The sequence below is a fragment of the Halichoeres trimaculatus genome, unplaced genomic scaffold (assembly GCF_033239565.1).
Source record: "Halichoeres trimaculatus isolate MK-OKI-2021-1 unplaced genomic scaffold, fHalTri1.1 fHalTri1_scaffold_4, whole genome shotgun sequence".
NCBI classification, from domain to species: Eukaryota; Metazoa; Chordata; class Actinopteri; order Labriformes; family Labridae; genus Halichoeres; species Halichoeres trimaculatus.
The window spans coordinates 31,364,257-31,378,402 of NW_027437182.1; the positions used below are offsets into that span (position 1 = coordinate 31,364,257).

At 38.7% G+C, this 14,146-nt stretch overlaps 1 protein-coding gene across 2 annotated transcripts in view; it reads right to left on the bottom strand.

Annotated features, from left to right (window-relative positions):
- Positions 1-1,989: 1,989 nt before the first annotated feature.
- sned1 (sushi, nidogen and EGF-like domains 1) overlaps positions 1,990-14,146 on the bottom strand; it is a 46,010-nt gene continuing 33,853 nt past the window's right edge. For both annotated transcript variants that reach the window (XM_074668230.1, XM_074668229.1), the window contains exons 22-32: positions 13,937-14,120; positions 13,635-13,747; positions 11,988-12,266; positions 11,659-11,791; positions 11,427-11,509; positions 10,349-10,447; positions 9,971-10,087; positions 2,940-3,027; positions 2,781-2,860; positions 2,666-2,693; positions 1,990-2,562 (exon numbers count right to left, since the gene is read on the bottom strand). In XM_074668230.1, coding sequence (XP_074524331.1) covers positions 2,668-2,693; positions 2,781-2,860; positions 2,940-3,027; positions 9,971-10,087; positions 10,349-10,447; positions 11,427-11,509; positions 11,659-11,791; positions 11,988-12,266; positions 13,635-13,747; positions 13,937-14,120 — 1,202 coding nt within the window. In that variant the 3' untranslated portion in view covers positions 1,990-2,562; positions 2,666-2,667. The remainder of the gene's footprint in view (positions 2,563-2,665; positions 2,694-2,780; positions 2,861-2,939; positions 3,028-9,970; positions 10,088-10,348; positions 10,448-11,426; positions 11,510-11,658; positions 11,792-11,987; positions 12,267-13,634; positions 13,748-13,936; positions 14,121-14,146) is intronic.

Below are 14,146 nucleotides of genomic sequence, written 5' to 3' on the forward strand. Positions count from 1 at the left end.
ACAGCATGGTTACTTACAGTTGGCTTATATAAGTCCATGAATATGTGGAAAAAGTTGTGACTTTTTTGGATTTAAGTCATATTTAATGTGTCTTTATTATTTTCCGGTCTGTACCATGTCTTTTGGACTATAGGTCTCCAATATTTGTTTGTAGAGGAGACTCAGACTGAAGTGAAAAGCAGAACTGTTTTGAAGTATGAAAATTAAAGAGGGATTCTTTGGACTTATCCTTTAATTAACTCAGGTCCATCCCAACTATCCATGGTGTCGTTGAATCCTGTTAAGTTCATTCTAAGTTGTATTTACTATCCTCCTTTGAGGCTGTTAAGTAGTGTTCAGAAAGTTGTTGCTAAAGCCCAGACTTACTGACTAAATTGCCACGTGAGCACTGGTGTTTCCTCTGACCAGACAGGCTTCATCCTGGACAGATTTCTCTTCTCCAACACACAATTTCTACTTAAAATATTTTCAAGTAAACTCAACTAAATTACTACATTCTGCTGCCGTTCTAATGGACACATAGAGGCATTTGATCAAACAGATTGGATATAAAAAAAATGAATAATTCATTTCTATTTTGATTCTGTTGAAAGTTTGTATGCAGATGATGTTATTGGAGCTGTCTAATGAAACAGCATCATCCTCTCTTCTTCCTGAACTGATCAGGAACTTTGGTTGGCTTTCAGGGTTTACTATAAACTGGGGAACAAGTGTCTTCATGACCCTATCTGATGGCCTTGACTCCGGCTTTCGGTAACGATTTACTTTAGAGGTCCGCAAATTTCATCACACTTAGGTAATAATTAAAGTTTTTTCTTATTTCTTTGAAATTAGCTCATAGCGTCTTTAAAATATTGTCCAAATTAACTGTTGCAAGTCACAATTGGTAGGTTACTGTTTTTTCCAGTGTCTTTGAAATTTACTCCAAATTGCAAGGTAAGAAAATGATGATTAGCAAATAATTTATTTGAAATTAAATCACAACCCACCACAAAATGTTTTTAGAAGTATCCCAACGTTTCTGCTATTTCCAGAGAAGCAGGTGATAAATAGCTGCTTGGTTCTTGAAAACAGAAGTTAGGTTCATTGTTTCCTCTGATAATTACCTTTGAAATGTTAAGTGAGTAATTTAATTTCCCAATAAGCAGTTGATAGTTAGCTGTTTGTTATTTAATTTCACCAAGTTCTTTGGTACCCAGTTTGTTGATATGGATAATTGAGATCACATGTAAAATGATAAACCTTTATGATTAGGTCTGTAAGGTTTGACATGATACAACTGAAGGTTTCAGGTGTGATATTCACCAAGAGTGAGGTTGTACATTGGCCTTACCTGATTGTGATAGACACTGAGAGTACAGACGCACTGCAAAACAGAATCTGGACAGAAGTTATGTGCTAATTTTCAACAAATTCTCATAAAGTTTCAGGGGTAATTTCAAAGAAATAAGAAAAAACTTTGCCTAATAATGACCTAAGTGTGATGAAATTTGCTGACCTCTAAGGTAAAGTATAACCCAGCTTTCTTAACTAACTGTTCAAAATCTCCAAAAATGAGGTTTACTTCGGTATCCGCACTCCCAGAAATCCTACATGTGTCATAGACTTAATCATCTGGATCATATCAATAAACTAAAACCCAGGACAGAGAGGTGAAAACTCCACCTTGATGTTAATAAGTTTGATATACAGCATATTTTACATTTGTATAGTTTTTGCTCTACATGTTCTGCACATTTATTTGTCCTGCAAATGTCTGAGTTAGCTGCTGCTGTTACCAAGATTATACACTGAATTAGTGGTTGTTCTTAATGGTAAACTTTGAGCAGTTTTCTATCCATGAAATGTAAAGAAATCTGCACATGTACACTGTGAGATTTCACTTTGTTTAAATATCCAATTCCAGATGCAATCAGCTGAAAAAGACACCAGAAACTTAACAGCATTTTACATTTTTATTATTAAAATATTCACCTACAAAATGGCCTATAAACACTATGTACAGAGGAGCGAGCTGCAGTGAAGCCTGCTAAGACACAGAGAAAGATATTTATACAGAGAAAACACTGTGCGCCATTGTCAGAGGAAGAGATGAATTAACGGGTGTGGAGAAAACAAACATTTCCCATCGTCTTTATCAGTAAATCTTCAGAGCTGGTATAAGGAAAACTCTACAGTTATTTCCCTGAGGGACAAACCTGCAGTTGAATCACATAAACCTCTCCTAATGTGTCAGCACGGACGAAGAACTGAGGTATATCAGTCACCAAACATCGCAAATCATCAACAACTCGGGCCACATTTCATTTGATTGATTGGAGTCGTCTTAGGAAGCACGCAGCCACACACACACACACACAAACTCTCACACATGCGCATACACACACACTCACAGCTCTCAGGAATGAACAAATACAACCTTATTTTCAGATGTCTCTAAAACGTTACAGTGGGTTCTGACAGCACAAACATCACCATAATCAGTCACTTCAAGTAGATTATAAACACCAAAAATGAAGTTAGGATTTTCACATGACAGTGATGACGGTCCATCCAAGTGCTCTGAAAAACAACAACACAACTATTGTTAGCAGAAATATTCAAAAGCTTGTGATCTTCTGTAGTAACAGTGATCAACAAACATTCATTTGACTCAAAAACAAACCTTTACTGTTGTCTGTTTGTTCTTCTCTCTGTTACACAAGCAAAAATCAACACATTAGACACAAGAATATATTTTTGCTCTTTAAAAACACTTTTTTACATCTTGTTGAACTCACTCTGATTTCTCTTTGGAAGCACTGTTTCACAAATCTCTCGATAACAAACATCCTGCTGTACTTTATACGTCCGTTTGTACCTGCAAAGAGGAAAACATACTCATGGATTTCAAACAGACTCAGACAGAAACAGGAGGTGTGTGTCCTGATAAAACTCACAGGTAGTGGCAGACTCCGCCCTCCCACACAGGCACACTCTTGGTCTCAGAGTAGAGGCGGGTACAGGGGTGCGGCACTCGCTGGCACACTAAAAAAAGCAGTCACATGAAGTGAGGAATGAATGTTTTAAGTTTTGACAGAGGAGGAAAAAAAGTCTGCTGGATGGTTTAGGAGTCATGTGGGATGGAGCTGCTCCCCGGCTGATGGATGGTTTTAGGAAAGGAATGTTTAAACAATCTGTCGCTGGATGTTTAGGTGAAGAAAAGGACTCGAGAGGGGCGAGGGGATGTCCAGCGTCTGCTCATACACAGCTTCATCAACATCTGATTATAGAGAACTGAAACAAGTGTTTATTCCTGTGTGCTTCCTTTTTTAAAACTGGGCTTTATGAAACATATTCCCAAACAGTAGTTTCTAATAGTTAGTTATATAAAAACAGTTTTTCATACTTTTCAAAACACTTTAAATATTCTAAAATGTAACTGCTACTGAGGAAACTTAGTTCAAATCATTTCCTTAAATTATTTTGAGATGATTGCAATCACTTCAGTTTTCATAAGGTTTTGATAATAACAATCCTTCAGTCCTCCTTCTATATCACTGATTCTATTATGGTTGGAAATTTGGGATAAACTTGTGTCTTGTGTTAAGATAGTTCACCTTTTTTTTAACCTAATGCTATTTTAGTTCTTTGTACAATTACTAATCTTTTTTAACTCTAAAGTTTTAAAACATGTTTGGTTGTGCATTTAATGCATGTATTTAGTGAGCAGCACTAAGGATCAAGTCTTAAACTGACGAGAAACAGTAGGAACTAGAGAAGTTGCATTTCCTTGCAGCAAATGCGTTGAAATGCTGAAGCTGGAAAAGTTTGAATAAAAGTTGAAAAAGCTGAAAATGTAAAATAAAGGAAAGAAAAAATGGTAAGGGAAATGAGGCACAGACAATGAGTGGATAAAGAAAGTGGATACAGTGGAAATTTAAATCAGCCTATAAAAGTTAAAATAAATAGATAAAGAGACAGAAACCAAACAGTGAAATCTTAAAAATGTAGAAAGCAGAAATCTATGACTAATGTGTTAATGGGATGAAGAGAATAGAACCAGTTTAATGTGTGAACAGAGTCTCTAGTCAAAGTCTGCAAAAGGTAGAAGCAGTTGAAGTTGAAGGAGTTGCAGGGGATCAGAAGATTATTTCAGTCTCTGTTTTTGATGGTTAAATGTTTTAAATAAAGTTTAATCATTTAAAAGTTAAAAAAAGGGGTTATGATGTGAACCAGAGCTGAAAATGTGGAATGGAGAGAAGAAGTAGAAGAAATAGGGGAAAAACAGTACAGAGATTAATGCAGCACTAGTAAGAAGAAAGGAAGGAAGAAGAAGAAAAAGTAGCAGTTTGTCAATTATAAGTTGTGGGAAAAAGCTGTATAAATAGTGGAGCATGTAGATTAAGTCAAAGGGGGAGGTATGGTATTATAAGTAACTGAAGTACATGTGTGTCTTTGTTCCTGGATGTTTTGATTATTTAGTATAAACAGCTGTGTGTGATGAAAGGTTGTCATGTTTGAATCTTCTGCTGCCTTTTCACTGTTTTGGATGGTAAAATGTTTGTGTGTGTGTGTGTGTGTGTGTGTGTGTGTGTGTGTGTGTGTGTGTGTGTGTGTGTGTGTGTGTGTGTGTGTGTGTGTGTGTGTGTGTGTATGTGTGTGTGTGTTGGTCTGTGTGTGTTCGGGTTGGCTGTATGTGTTCGTGTAAGACAGTTTGGGTTGGCTGTTTAGGCATTATAAAGAAATATATGTGTTTCTCTGTCCTTCAAAGACTAATCAGTGAATATCCACAGCTGTGTGGTTACCATGGTAATCTTGCTGATGTCATAATGAGTGTGAAATGGCAGTTGAACTTTGGAACTCCTTTGTATCCACTGATCTTAAGCTGGATTTTTGGGCTAGACATAGGTCCGAACAAACTGCATTTATGCTGAAACCCTAAGGGCTAGAAGAAAAACAAAAACATTGTGAGAATCTGGAGACTCTGATGAACAAGATGATATGCTTTACAAGATGATAGGATTAAAACTGACCGCAGGAGGGTGATGTATAAAAGTTGTTAGGAATCAAGTTGATGAGAAATATTGGTCAGATTTTAACATTACTTCAGATTACAGGGATGTGACGGTTTCTCTCACACTGAGGCGTTTTTTGGCAAAACTGTACATTTTTTTTGCTAAAATACTCCCTTTGTAAGAAGCAGGAGCCTTCAGTGAACCATTTAATGTACTTTTTATTTTTCTGCTGTGAAGATTTTGGAAGTTATGACAATTCGATCGAGATTCGCACAACCTTACTGCAGCAGCCTCTTTCACTCTATTTGAAAACATTCCGCAGTCTAGCAGCCTCGATTTTAGGGCAAAGTGGGAAAAGTTTATGTTGCTTGAAGAGTGAAATCTCAAAAACAGTAAAAGATGTTTAAGAGCAGATAAAAACCTGAAGAGAGGAAAGATAGCTGAACATTTTAAAGTTTAATTGAAGTCTGTAAGTGGAAGTAAGCTGAAGTTAGAGCTTGTTGAAGTTGAAGGAGATTTAAAGGAAGGAGCTGACATTTCCCATCTGTTTAAAATAGAGAATTTTTTTTGGAAAAAGCTGAATAAATCAAAAAGTTTAATAGTTAGAAAAGTGAAAAGATATAGCACACATGTCCTAAACAAGCTGAATAGTTTAAAAGTTGAACGGTGAAAATCGGACAAAATTTGAAGGCTGTGAAAAGAGCCAAAAAACGTACGGAAGAATAAGAAGAAGAAGAAGAAGAAGAAGAAGAACCTGGAATAATAAAGTAGGATAACAATATGTTGAAATGCTGAATCAGCATTTCAACATAATAACGTGACAAAGGGCTGTAGATGGATTTGAACTTCCCACAACTCCAGAGGATGACCACAGTGCCAGGAAGCTCTGGGTCTCCTCCTCAGACCACTACAGTTTGCTTTAGTCTCCAAAACTTTATTTTTTCTATGTGGAACTGTCTTGACTGTTTTAAAAATGGTGGCTCAGTGTTTACGTTAGTCTTGTTGGTCACAATAACCCCGCCCCCTGATGTCACTGGTTCTTAACTCTAGACCAGAAAGGAGTTGGTGTTTGTCTGGCACCAGTTTTGAGAACCAGAAACTGGTGCTTGACTGTCAGTACTCAGTTAGGCTCTGGCTCTGAACTAGAACTGGATCCAGCTCGGTGGAAGAGGTGTATCTGAGGAATGCAGCCTCTGTGGAGTGCTCAGTTTAAGGGTTTTAGGAGAATTTTAATAGTTCATCAAAAATCAATATAGTTTCTGAACCGTGATTACAAATGAAACTGTTCTTATCAGTGTATACTTTGAGATCTTATCTTAGAAATGTATAATTAACAAAACAAGACAAAAAAAGAGTTGCTACACTAGTGGGGACTGAAACCATGAAAGAGATAGGAGAAAGCCATAACATACTGATTACCATAAAAAAAACAATGATTACAGTTTTCCTTGGAAGGAAAATTCTATTGTAAATTTTATCATCTGCAGGGATATAGCTGTACAATATCCAACCAGTGCCAGTATTTTGTGCAGATATTCATAAATGTTTTGTTAACTAACTAACCCTAAATGGTCCAGGTTAATTCCAGTTTGGTTGTTTTCTCCCTTTGATACAGGCCCTGTATGCAGACACCTCCAGTCTCTGAACAGCAAAGCGTCTGACTGGGCCAGGACATGTAAACCTGGGAACCTCCCACACTCCTGCTGTTTCCTGCTGACATCAGTCTGTATGCTCAGCCTGCTGGCAATAGATCACACTCAAAGTCATTTTTCTGACTTGAAAGTCCATTTGTGATAAAATGCACATGCATGACCTTTGACCCCTGACTGAGCCTGGGTCTGGCAGTTTCTTTGAAGTAAAATATGCCATTTAGAACTACAGTAAGGTTTACTTTTTTATCACAGAGGCAGCTAATCCAGCCATAGTTTGAATTATATGTCTGTTTTATTTAATCTTGTTTTGGCAAAAGTCATTCAAAACGTAAATACTGAATTGCTTTTAATTTTATTATATTACCTAAAGCTATGTCAGGAGTTATGATAAACAAATATGTTTAACCATTACATGTCATTTCTAATATGAAACTAAAATCTACCCACTCCACAAATAACACAATAATTCTCTTTTGTAAAATGTGACAAAGTTAATTTTACCCAAAGTTAAGATCATTTTTTATTTTCTCCAAAGGATACTGCCACAGATACATCAGTTTTATGTTTTTCAAGGGCTACTTCAGTTTTAAAAGCTATGTTGTAGGTTTTCCTTTGAGAGACACTTAAGAAGTAAATATAGAAATAGAGTTCAGCCTGAACAAAGGAGCACATTGTCCAAAGGAGCTCACTTATAATAGTCACACTGGCTTTTTTTGAGAAAAGAAGGAAAAGCAATGCGGTTCAGATAATATGGTGCTTTGTGCCTTTCTTTGACTCTCTATTCATGCTGTACATTCATGCCCTGAAGCCTTCACGTTAACCCAGTCCTTCATAAAGCATGTCAGAGGGGTCATCTGTCAGCAGAGTGTGTTTCCTGCTTTTAAAGAACCAGTGGGCTAAACATAGCCCAGCGCTTCATGTCAGAGTGCACGATGACATGAAAATCTGACACAGACTGTGCTGTACGCTCACACCGTGTGATGCTTCGGTCGCACTGAGAGTGAGGAGAGCCACAGCTCCTGGGAACACAAAGACGGGGTGTAAATCCTACCCTGATACCTAAGACAGTCTGACAGCTGCGGCGTAGACGTCTCTCAGCCACACTGTGCAGAGGCAGGTTAACACACACCAGAGTGAGGGTGGACAGTTTCACTTCATTTGATTTCTGATTCAAATGCAGCTAACTGATAGCTGAGAAAACCAGCAAACGAAGCCCTGGACCCCCTTACAGTGAGGTCTCAGACTCATCACATGTTCTTGTTGGTTGCACTGAATGTAGAAGGTGGGTCTAGCCTTTGCTTTTGGAGCCAGACGTGCCCATACCTGGTCCAGACAGAAAGCCTTCACCCTGGTTGACACACCCTCATGATGGTCATTCATAAATAAAAGAAGCCATGAAAATGAATGAAGTGTTATAAAAAGTTTTTCCAGGGGTAATTAACCACCCGAGAAGCTCATTTTCTTTCGGCCTTCCATGCACTCTGATCAACTTTTGTAACTGGTGGAGTCGCCTCCTGTTGACCATCAATCAGATCAAAGCAGATCAATTTAAAGCCTGTACAGAACATGGTTACAGTCTCAGAGACATATTTCTCTGAAAAGAGGTTTTAATGAAACCCTTACAAGGCAGAAATGATGACTGATTGACCTTGGTTTGATCTCGAAACCAACAAAAAACAGAGCTCAGACTATAACACCTGTCAGTTCAACTGGCCCCAAATATAATCAAGACAGATAAATGAAGAAGTGGGGCCTGTTTATTTGGTGTGAATAAGTATACAAAGTACAGAGATCAATTTAGAGAACAAGGTTAACTCTGCTGTACAAACGGTCACTTTAATATGGGCTCTTATGGGAACCTTGGCTATTTGGGACAGCCTCTAGTGGTCACTCAAGGAACTACAGTGTTTGCACTTGCACTCTTCATTTTTTCAACACCGAACGCCTCAAATACACCAATCTGGCAACTGCATGACTGACAGACAGTTGGAGTCACTGACCGAGGAATTCCCACACTTTCCACTCTATTGATAAGTCTCTCTTTATTCAAGTTGGGCTGTAAAATCTCAAACCTGCAGACTCCTGGTCTGGCTGCACTCGTTATGTTGGTTTGTTGTTGCAGTCAAGCTGAATATAATCTGTTGTTTCTAGCTAGTTTCTGTGCACTCCTGCCTTGCTTGATCTTTTGTACGGTGAATTGACGCGTCACAGCTCTGGAATCCAGCAAATTTTTTTTGCTATTTTGGGTTTGTCCTTCTCAAATTTTTGTCCAGTGATTGCATGATTTAACATTCCTAAATCCTTAATCTCTTTTTTTTAAGTTACTCTTTGGAGGGTTTATGCTTTTATTTTAGGGACAGGACAGTGGATGGAGCAAGAAACAGGGTGGAGTGTGGCATGTCATGGAGAAAAGGGTTTGGGTATTAGAGTTTTACCTGCAGTTGCCCGCTCAAGGAATAACCTCATGGAGGGCATGACCTAAACCCAGGCCAAACTGGCATCCTGATTCAGATTTTTTTTTGTTTAACGTTTATATAAATAGATAAGATCATTGTGACGGGGAGTCTAACTCTCAGTAGAGGCCTAGTCGAGCCTAAAGCAGCAAAAACAGTTACAGATCCACGAGACGTTCAATAAAGAGAAACAGAGGAAAATATATCATGAAATGTGAAGTGCAAAAGTGGGAAAGTATGAGTCAGTCTACATACTCTGAAGAGGAACAAAACCACACTGACTTTTTCCAGCAGTCGTAAAAAAAAGTTCACTTCCCCCCTGGGGGGATCATGCTTTACATGAGTATGGTAAACATTACATTTACATACATCAGCATGTGAGAACTGCCTTAAGTACCACCACACCAAGCACAGCTCCAGAGAACTGCTGGCATCGCTGTAAAGCTTATTAAAACTTAAGAGACTCATTGACTTCAAGAAACATTTCACTGATTTTAGCCTGAGTTTAAACCAACAGCTGATGAGATTTGTTCAAGCCTTCATGTGTCACCACAAAGGATAAGCAGCTGTAAACAGTGACATGATGTATTGTATGAGTGAGCATGTATACATCATGTGTTAATGATTAAAATCACTCTCTGAAGAACGTGTTTGGTTTCCTGATACATCAACAGGATGAGCCATTCATTTGCCAGTTTTCCAAAAAGGATGACAGTTTCTCTGAGTCTACCCTGTGTGTTTGTGTGTGTGTGTGTGTGTGTGTGTGTGTGTGTGTGTGTGTGTGTGTGTGTGTGTGTGTGTGTGTGTGTGTGTGTGTGTGTGTGTGTGTGTGTGTGAGTGTGTGTGTAGAGGAAGCATATAAACTTACACAGTTCACACTGCCTGCCCTTGAACCCCACGGCGCAGTCGCAGATGAAGGCGTCCCCTCTGTCCACACATGTGCCTCCGTTCTGGCACTGCAGACTGCGGCAGTCCTGGGGCAGCTCTAAAACACAACAGCTGCGGTCAACATCCACAGTAAAGAATGAGTGTGAGTGTCAAGTTTCAGCCCCTATACTCCGCTTTACCCACAGCTGATAGCATGTGTTGATAGCCTCTCGCAGCTTTACCACTTCCCCTCTCCTCTCTGTGATTCTCCTTTGTCTTACAGGGAGCAGCACCCTCATAAACATTTGAATCAAAAAGACTTGAAAGGAGCAGCTTTTCATCAAAGCATCCATCAGATGCAAACAGGGAAAACACTCACCAGTTTTTGTTTTTAAACCTTCTTCTTGAGTCTCAAGTGCGAGGCTGATTTTGTTTGTTGTTTCTTCCATCTTCTCGAGTTTTACTGGAGGGTCTGGTCCTGTGATGTAAAACATTTCCAGTCATAAATCAAAGCAAAAAAAAAAACACAAAATAGACAAAGTAAAAAGTAAAGGGTGACTACAGCACTACAGAAAAGGCATTAGGTGACAAAACACACCTGATGGACATAAATAAATGAAATATTACATTTTTGGTTAGAAAAAAATCTGCCAACATCAGAGATATATTTTGAACCTATATTTTATAGTAAATGGTAACATTCACTAAAACATGTTACTTATAGGTCAAAAGATATAAACATGTGTGTAAAAATATAAATATAAATATAAATAATCATATATATATATATATATATATATATATATATATATATATATATATATATATATATATATATATATATATATATATATATATATAGTAATAAAATAATATATATATATATATGGTAATAAAATAAAGTTAAAAAAGTAAAAATAAAAAAAGTAAATATTTATCAGATCTATCAGGATAATGAAAAGAGGAGAAAGGGTTAAGTTCAGCTAAATGAAGCAAACATTATTCAGATGGCTTGTTTCTGTTTGCGTGATGGATGAGGGTCCAGTTTACATTAGAGGAGCAGCTATGTGTCATCCAGACAGCATGCAGTGTGTGTGTGAAGCAGCATATGGTAAGAGGACCACAGCCTGAGCTATTCCATCTGCATCAGGAAGAGCCACAGATCATTGTTTGGACAATCTGAGCAAATCTGAGCAGTGAGGCGGGTGAAGTTTTCTCTCTGCTGTAATAACATGTTAGTGTAGCAAATATAGTTTGATGTAAATCAGAAGGGGTTGTAATCTACTGCTGAATCAATCCAGCTTTAGAAACAGGATACTTTACTTTATTGGGTGATTATGTCAAATATAAGACTCTTCATGTTAGATACTGTGTATAAAACAATATACAGGCTGTGATGGGAGTTGTCAAACAGTGTTACTGAACTGACTCCTGTGAGGAATCCCTCTTGGACTCACTGTTACGATGTCTGATGGCTTTTCGAGGCAGGTGAGGGAACCTGGCTGTTATCTTTGCCCTTCTGTCGATGAGTTCTGTGTATCTGCAACACACAAGTCAGCGCTCAGGGTTTGGCACAGCTGGTTTAATCATCAGGTAGAAACAAAAGCTTTATCCCTGACAGAAAAGTCAATAATGCTGTAATCCTTTTACAGTTTGGACAACCATCTCTAAAACAAGTGGTTGGTGTACCTGTGCAGTTCCTCTGAGTTCTCTGTTTCTGCCGTGCCCCCCACGTCCTGACGCTGAGATGGAGTTGTTGTGCGAGTCCCCTGTCCAGTTAGTATCGGCCTCTCTCTGCGCCCTGATCTCGCCTCCATGGGCACTAGGTTACAGGAAATGTTCGCTTTATTTTTGTCAACTGTAATTTCACAGAAACTCCTGATTTAAAGCAAAATATAAACACTGAGCAACATGCATGCAAATGTACCCATTAGCATGCAATCATGGTGAAAAGCTGTGCATTCATGATATAAAATTAAGGTTAATACGACTGTTTTCCTCCAAACCCAGGCACTCACAGGTAGTGAAGGCCAAGTGCTGAGGTATGCTGTGGATCTGCTCCTGTCCCGTGTTCCTGACCGACGTCAGAGCCACATAGTAGTGCTGTCCTGGGGTCAGTTCCCGCAGGGTGTAGGACCCTAACTTCCCGTTGGGCAGGAAGCGGCTCCTGGTATTCAACCCTCGGGTCACGTTGACCACAAAGCCGTCTGGGATGCTTCTCGGGTGGCGGCTCCAGGTGATCTGTGCAGAGTTAGTGGTCACATGTGACAGAGAGAGGTTCTGTGGGGGGAGAGGCCCTGAGGGAGAAACACATCAACATCATCACATTGTCTCATGAGTACAAACAAAGAAAACTCTGTTTTTATTTCTTTTTACTGAAGAGTACAGTTTATTTGTTTTTATCAATTTCATTAGAAAATGAATACATACCTGCTTTGCTCTACTTTGTTTTTGAAGTAAACACTTCATTACTCATAGGATACAAGTCATTTTACTTCACAGTCACTTTTTTCTTTATCTTCAACCTCATCTCTCATTAACTCCATACATGAGCTGACATGACCAACACTAAGGACTAATGCATAATGTGCAGGAGCTGGGAGGTTGAAATCCCCCACTCCACCCGCTGCATGGTGCTATAACAGCACTGGTCAGCTCCTGAAGTAACATGCTGCTGCACCCACTGAGTGTGAAGAAGAGGATCTGAGTCCTTTTTCTGCTGAAGCCACACTTGTCAACCAATCCTGTTTCCTGTTATCTTGTTACTTATGAACCACATACAAAGTAAAAATAAACTCACTGTGTCATAATATGCAAAAAAAAAAAAAAACTTGAAGACTGATGCAAAGTATACAAAAGCACATCTGACCTTTTCCTGCATGCAGCTGTGTTCAATCACCCTCTGTATGTTGTCTACTTTGCTGTACTTTTTTTTTTTTGCTGTGGGATATTAAAAGTTTATTTCATCTTCAGTACTTACAAAATTAGACCTGATTAAAAATGCTTTTACAAAGTAGTCGAATTATGCATTTATAGGATCTGCTGTCATGCTGCATGTATAATAAAGGCTATGGTTAGTAGATCGTCTGCTTTAAATTCCTTCTTTCTTGTGTCCCCAGAGTCAAAACAAATCATCGTTGTAAACTCTCAGAAAACTAGAAATTCATCTAAAATTTCAATTCCTTAAAAAAGGCTGTTTTTTTGTTTTAAGCTGCCTTTTACCTAGTTATTTCATTTTATTTTAATGATTTCTCAAACAATAAATCTCTACACATAACTTTTACCCTTATAAAATGTAACTGTTTTTGATTCTTTTCTTGGCTTTTTAAAATAACTAATTTTAAATCTTTAATGTCCATTTTACAATGTGTTTTTTCTCCCCTTGATCACGGTGTTTGGGTGCCTGTGAAACAAGATGAACTCATATGTTGCTGATACATGCTGTAAAAATTTGGCGTGGTGTTTTGGTTTACTGGAAGTCATAAAATAATCATAATTGGAAAAAAATATCTGCTTCTGCCAACTTACTGATAGACTTGCAAAGTTGTAGACATATATTTTATATATAATTTGTATTGTGTGCATAATAAAAAGTTACTCATTGAAGTCAGCAGTCACAGATTGATTGTTTGAATGCACTCTGCTGATGCTGATATAAAACCTACTTGTCCAGAACTGCAGAGGTCCAGCTGAGTGGCTGGTGGAGGGAAATTCATCTGGTCTGATTCCACTCTGAGTGACTACATCCACTATGTACATCTGGCCTGGGAGTAATGAACTGGAGATAGGGAGAAACATGAAAATTACACCACAGCAGTAAACATCCAGTAAACAGTGAGTAAACAGTGACATCTGGTGGTTGAAAGTATGCTACAACAAGCAAAGTGCAGCACCTAAACAGCGCCGTACAGTGGACACACAGGTTACTGCAGGTCTTGATGTTATTCTACAGAGTGCAGGAGCTGACCTGAAGGTGTGCTCAGTGATGCTGGCGTTGAGAACCACAGTGCGAGCCCCGCCCCCGTCTGAAGGCAGCAGAGACACGTGCACCCTGCTGACTGCTGCATGACGAGCTGCCTGAACCAGCCAGCTCAGCCACACCTGAGAGGAGGAAACATTCACCACCTGCAGCTGCTCCACCTGCCGAGGTCCTAGAAGAGAAACAAGTTCACATAAA